Genomic DNA, 6274 nt, shown 5'->3' with positions numbered 1-6274 from the left:
TGGTGGTATGTAACTGTAGTCCCAGGTTCTTGAGAGGATGAGGCAGAAGGATTACTTGAGCTCAAGAGTTTGAGGCTACAGTGAGCTATGATGACACCACTACATTCCAGCCTGGGTAATAGAGTGAGACTCTGTCTCAGAAAACAAAAACTACTGAGAAATACAGAGCTGCAAGAAGAAACTGGAGGAAAACAGAATGGTCAGAGAAGAACTCAAGTCTTTTACAAGCCATTTAAAACCATGTGCATAAATTCTTTTAAAGAAAAATTAAAATTAATTTTCAAGAAGATATACTGACTTCTCAACTAAGCTACCTTCACCTATGATGATCTCTCAAAATGCACCACCTATCAAAATGCAATGGTGACAATGCTGGGACCTAGCATCCAGGCAGAAAAAAAACTGAAGAGTTGGAAGAGTACTTTGAAATAGTTTTATTGGCTCATAAGACCTTTGCATATAAAAAAAATACCCAAAACACTATGCAGTATTAAATCACAATTACATTTTTTTACCAATTAAAACTACCCAGAATATACATTTTTTAAAGAAAAAAAATCCTACAGAACTGAATTCTGAAATGACATTATGACTTAAATACTATGACAAAATAGATAATTCCTTATAACATTAATTCATTGCACAAAGCTGCCAGATATTTTCATAAGCATAACCATTGCACAGAGTGCAAATGAACACAATTTCAATGTTACACATTTAGTTGAAGTAACTGTGCCTCCACCTACAGAACTCAGATTTCTGGCACAAAATGTTGGTCTGTTTTAACTTCCACCAGGCAATCAACTTTACAATCCAGTTACTCTTTCCTTCTGGCCCTCCCTAAAACAAGAAGCATCCTTCTGTCATAGCCTAAAAGAGTCAGCACCGCCTTTGCTTGAAAAAATCAACTCCTCTCAACTCTTCAGGCAGGTATTCCTGATCCACAGGCTCACTGTACATGGGGTTGTACTTGTAGCCTTTGCCATAGCCCAAATCCTTCATCAGCCTGGTTGGCGCGTTCCTCAGGTGCAGTGGCACTGGTGGTAGGGGGCCCTGATGGTTCCTCAGGCAGGCTTTGACATTGTTGTAGGCGCTGTACACTTCAATGGACTTTGGGGCTCTGGCAAAATACACTACACACTGGGCCAGAAGCACCTATGAACAACACAGAAGGACACGTTTTTCTAGGAAGGTGCCAGAAAGTTGGCTTTGCAGAATAACTTACGACTCACATGTCTAGCTAATTCTTCAAAGATTCCCTTTCTTGCCTATAGTCTAGATTATCAGTTACCACAGAAGAAATTCCTGAGGCAAGAAGTAAACCAGGCCAGTGGTTTTCACTTTTTTTTAACTGAAGAACTTTTTACTAAATGAAATTTTTCTTAAGCCCCCAGTATCGTATAAAACAGACGAATATGAAGGTGCTCTGCGGGTGAGCTTGCAGAGGCTTTCTCTTCAGCTCCTTTAACCTTTCTGGCCCCCAGGAAACCTGGAGCACTTCCTTGGAACCCTGGAACTCCTGAAGTTTGGAAGCATGACCTTGTTGACACCAAGGGTGTCCTTTCTCTAGGAGTCTAAGATTCTACAACAAGAATTCAAAAGCCAAGCAGCTTATTGAACTGAGTTCAATACAGTGGTGGTAAAGGAGGGACATACATTCAAAACCACAAGAGGAAGGAAGGGATTAGCAAAGAACTGAGCTGGTTACTTTACCTCGCATTCGGGCATGCCTATAAAATGACAGCCTTGGTAGGTAGCAACTGCTTGTGTTAATGCAGATGGGTCTGCCAGACCTGCCACACACATGGAGAGACAAAGGAATAGTTTCAGTCATGACACACAGTCCTTCTGACCTGCCCACATGCAGGGAACCAGAAACCACCATTACTCATGGACTTGGAGACCAAAACAATCCCAGTTAGCAAACATATTTATCTAGGGTCTCTGATTACTTGGACTTATTCAAGAAATACTTAGTGAGTGGTTACTGTGTAGTATCAAGAATCACCTCTTTGGCTGGGCATGGTGGCTCATGCCTATAATCGCAGCACTCTGGGAGGCCCAGGGAGGTGGACTGCTTTAACTCACAAGTTTGAAACAAGCCTGAACAAAAGCAAGATCCCATCTCTACTAAAAATAGAAAAACTAAGGCAAGAAGATCACTTGAGCCCAGGCTAGAGGTTGTTGTGAGCTATGGTACCACAGCATTCTATATGGGGCGATGGCTTCAGACTTTGTATCAAAAAAAAAAAAAAAAAAAAAAAAAGAATCATTTCCTTAAGGATAAAAACTCTCCATAGGAAAAATGAGACTCCAGACAACAAACATAAGGAGCAAAGGCCATGAAAACATTTATAAGGATGGATACATTGAAAACAAAACATTAAATAATACCAAAAAAACAGTAAAGCTCTTCTCATCTTTTTCTTTAACTAGTATCTAGACTCTTCTATTTCTACCTTAGAAACTGTCCAAAGAAAACTCCAAACACCTGACTTCAAAGCAAACTTAAAAGCAGCTCTTTTATTTCAATACTCTTTGTAGCCACTCATGTTAGTAAAAATATTCCCAAAGAGGAAACAGAAAATGGTGACTGTATGAACACAAATACTCAAAAACACATATACACCAAAAAATAAATGACTGAGCTCAGGCATAAAGCCTTATCTTTTTGTATCCATCTTACATGGTCCTAAGACAGTCTTAGGCCATGCAACACAGTCACAATCCCCCATCATGCCACCATGCCATCATCCCACCTCCCCACCCCCCATTGAGTTGGGGGTCTGGGACCCTCCCGTCGCACTCACCTATGTCCTCACTGGCAAACCTCACAAGTCTCCTTGCCACATAGAGCGGGTCCTCTCCTCCTTCAAGCATGCGTGCCAGCCAGTAGAGGGAGGCATTCTGGTCGGAGCCCCTCATGGACTTGTGCAGAGCGGAGATGCAATTGTAATGCTCCTCTCCTGACACCACAAAAAGCACCACTCACACAGTGCTCATAAGACGGGTACCCCAGCCACATCTTTATTCCCACTGGCTGATTTGCCTGTACCAACAAAGGCCCTAGGAAAGCTGAGGAGAGTGGGTTTTGGCAGCTGGCCTCAAACTCTGCTTAGCAGACAGGTACAAATGCCATTTATGCAGAATCCTGGGACATGTCCCAGAGCAGTTCTCCATGGGGCTGGAATGCCTGTTTGGTAACCCAGTCTCATTCAGAGGAAGAGGATGCTGCTGGGAAAAATTCACCTCAAGTGCATGTACAGATAGAGGACAGGAGTGGGGGAACATTCATTTTGAAAGGTTATCCTCCGAGACCAGTGGATTTGTCAGAAACAAGAGTGGACAGAGGGTGAGTCTCACGTTCTGGTTCTATCTTGTGCCTCCACTGTTTATTTGAGGAAAACTGACTGTGGGCCTGGTCATAGCCATTAGCATGGAGTCAGGTGGCAAGGGCAGCTGTTACAGCCCATTTGTTCCTCAGTGGTGTTTCCAGCTGTCTTTCTGATATCCAAAGTCTGTGGTCATTTAAACTTCCCCCTGCCAGCCTCAATATGGGGGGGACATTTGTGTGGCAGGATCCCAGAGACTGATATATGGACCAACAGCTTTCACCCAAAGGTACTGTAGCCCACTCTCCCATCACTTGGTCTTATCTCATTTTTTATCCTAGATGCAAATGGAAATAAATCAGTAAAATGTGCTTTATGATAGGGCAAAAAAATGATAGCTAAACAATGCTCAGTAAATAAGCAGTGAGGCTGGGCGTCATGGCTCAGGCCTATAATCCCAGCACTCTGGGAGGCTGAGGTGGGTACTGGCTGAGCTTTGGAGTTCGAGACCATACCAGCTTCACTAAAAATAAAAAAAATGAGCCAGCCTTCCTAGTGGACACCTGTACCCAGCTACTCAGGAAGCTGAGGCATGAGGATTGCCTGAACCCAGGAGTTTGAGATTGCTGTGAGCTATGATGTCACAGTACTCTACCCCAGGGTGACAGAGAAAAACTCTGTCTCAAAACAAACACAAACAAACAAATAAAAAACAAGAATAAAAACAGAAAAATTAGCCAAGAATTGTGCTGGGTGCCTCTACCTAAGGCAGGAGGATCACCTGAACCCAGGAGTCTGAGGTTGCTGTGAGCTATGACACCACAACACTCTAGCCTGAGCAACACAGTAAGGTACTGTTTCAAACAAATAAATAAATTTTTAAAAAGGACATAAGCAGTGGCATCTGCACACATTTCACAACTCTCTGATCATCCTCTCTTACTTAAGTTCAGGGAGAAGGAACCCTTTTCACCAGAGAGCAGAACACATTATTCCTTTGAGGATTAACTCCTCCCAGTGAAGCACCTGGTTTGTGCTCATCATAAGCTGATGTCAACAATAAAACTGTGCTCTGCTGGGCACAGCATTCAGGCCCCAGTGACAATTCCAGGCAGCTGACCATGCTGGTAAGATGACACTTGCTCTTCAGATGGAAAAGAAGTAAGTGACAAGATGCTAGCCCACCAAAGGGGGGAAACCCGAAAGACTGATAGTAAGGCCAGAGCGACTCTAGTTTCTAAGAAGAAATGGGGCAGAAGGATGGTGTTAGCCCAGCTACTGGATTTCTGAGGATACACTGAGCCTCCCTGGCCCAGGGATTCCCAAGTCGTTGACTGATAGTGTCCTGGCCCACTCCCTGACCCAACTGGCCTAGACCCTGACTGTGCTCTGCACCCCTGCAGGGCAGAGGGAGGTGGGCAGCAGGGTTGGGGAGTGCAGGCTTGGCTAAACTCACAGGTATGAAAGGATGGAAGAAACCACCTCTACTTTCTGTCACATTTGAACTCCTCCAACTAGGGTGATGTGGGAGGCAATACGACCAGCACAGCAGGCAAGAGCAGGGCTTTGGGGGCCAGGCAGTCTGGGCTTGGCCCTAAACTAACTAGCCACATTACTGATTCCTGCTGAGCCTCTGGTTTCTTGTCTGTAAAATGGGGATAACAAGATCACCTTCCTTACAGAACTGTGTTAAACACCATGTCAGCCCAGAGCAAACACTGTAGAAGCACGCCCTCAGTGTTAGATCCTGTTAGCATTCTCTACACCACCTTCCACTCCTGCTTTCATCCTATGCTGCTTTATAACCTAAAAAATTTGACATTATTTACATAGAACTCTATTGTTAATACATAGCAGAGAATTTGTCTCGTTGGAAATTTCTTTACTCTGATGCAGAAATATCTGAACTAGTTACTAGACCCTCATAGTGGGTAACTATATACTAAGTGACATTAAAAGTAATAAAAATTCTTTGTCTCACTAGAGTTATAAAAAGGCCCAAGAGTTAAGGCTTATACTCTTTCCAGGGCAATGCTTCTTTCCACCATCCCTATTTATGGAACAAAGCCTATAAGATAACCTTTCTCCAGGACCTGAATGGCAAGTATTATGAGTGTCTACGGATCTAATGTGGGGCAGATGTGACATAGTGAGGTGAGGTGCATGAGCATACCAGCACTGGGAAGATGTGTACAAAGTAAGGTTCTCAAGGCTGTGATACTAAGCCACCTCCACTGCCTCAGCTCAGAGCTGGAGACAAAATGATCCCCCCACACACGGCTCTCTCTGTTGCCATGTGGGGCAACAGAAAGAAGGACTCTTCAGTTCTGAACTGGACTCCTCCAAGATCTGTTCTGCATGTGGGAGGGGTGTGGAAGGGTTACCCCTCTTAGGAACTTGCTTTAACAGTACAATCAATGACAGCACAGCAGGCCTGGCACAGAGGTAAGTGTAGATGGGAGAAAGGATACAGTCTTGGGAACCAGTCAGACTTAGATTTGAGGATCAGTTTTACCAATTGCTTTGTGAGCCGAGGTAAGCTCTGTCATCTGTAAAATGGAGATAATATTTATAGATGCCTCCTAAGGCTATTTTGAGAATTAAGAAAAAGAAAACATTCATAAAATACTAAACAGCTGAGTGTTAGCAAATGCCATGTTATATAGATTTCAACTGACAGTCTGATAAAATGTGAGAGAATGGTCCCAGTCAGTCCAGTCAAAATGAAGAGTCTCCTCTGGGATGCCTACAAGAAGGGAGACAACTGCTGCTAGACCTTCCAAAACAGTGGAGAGTCCAATATGGGGGGATTCTTTACCTTCCCAAAATTTTCCTTTTGTTCTTTAGACAGAGTCTTGCTATGTTACCCTTGGTAGAGTGCCTTGGCGTCACAGCTCACAGCAACCTCAAACTCTTGAGCTTAAGTGATTCTCTTGCCTCAG

The 6274-nt window shown here is 43.7% G+C and overlaps 1 protein-coding gene across 1 annotated transcript in view; it reads right to left on the bottom strand.

Moving 5' to 3' along the window:
* Positions 1–419: 419 nt before the first annotated feature.
* WRNIP1 (Werner helicase interacting protein 1) overlaps positions 420–6274 on the bottom strand; it is a 20113-nt gene continuing 14258 nt past the window's right edge. The window contains exons 5-7 of the mRNA XM_003799346.2: positions 2811–2966; positions 1714–1793; positions 420–1155 (exon numbers count right to left, since the gene is read on the bottom strand). Of these exons, the coding sequence (XP_003799394.1) occupies positions 880–1155; positions 1714–1793; positions 2811–2966 (512 nt within the window). The 3' untranslated portion in view covers positions 420–879. The remainder of the gene's footprint in view (positions 1156–1713; positions 1794–2810; positions 2967–6274) is intronic.

Source organism: Otolemur garnettii, unplaced genomic scaffold, assembly GCF_000181295.1.
Source record: "Otolemur garnettii isolate 467f Iridium unplaced genomic scaffold, OtoGar3 scaffold00149, whole genome shotgun sequence".
NCBI classification, from domain to species: domain Eukaryota; kingdom Metazoa; phylum Chordata; class Mammalia; order Primates; family Galagidae; genus Otolemur; species Otolemur garnettii.
This window is presented reverse-complemented; position numbering and strand designations above follow the sequence as displayed.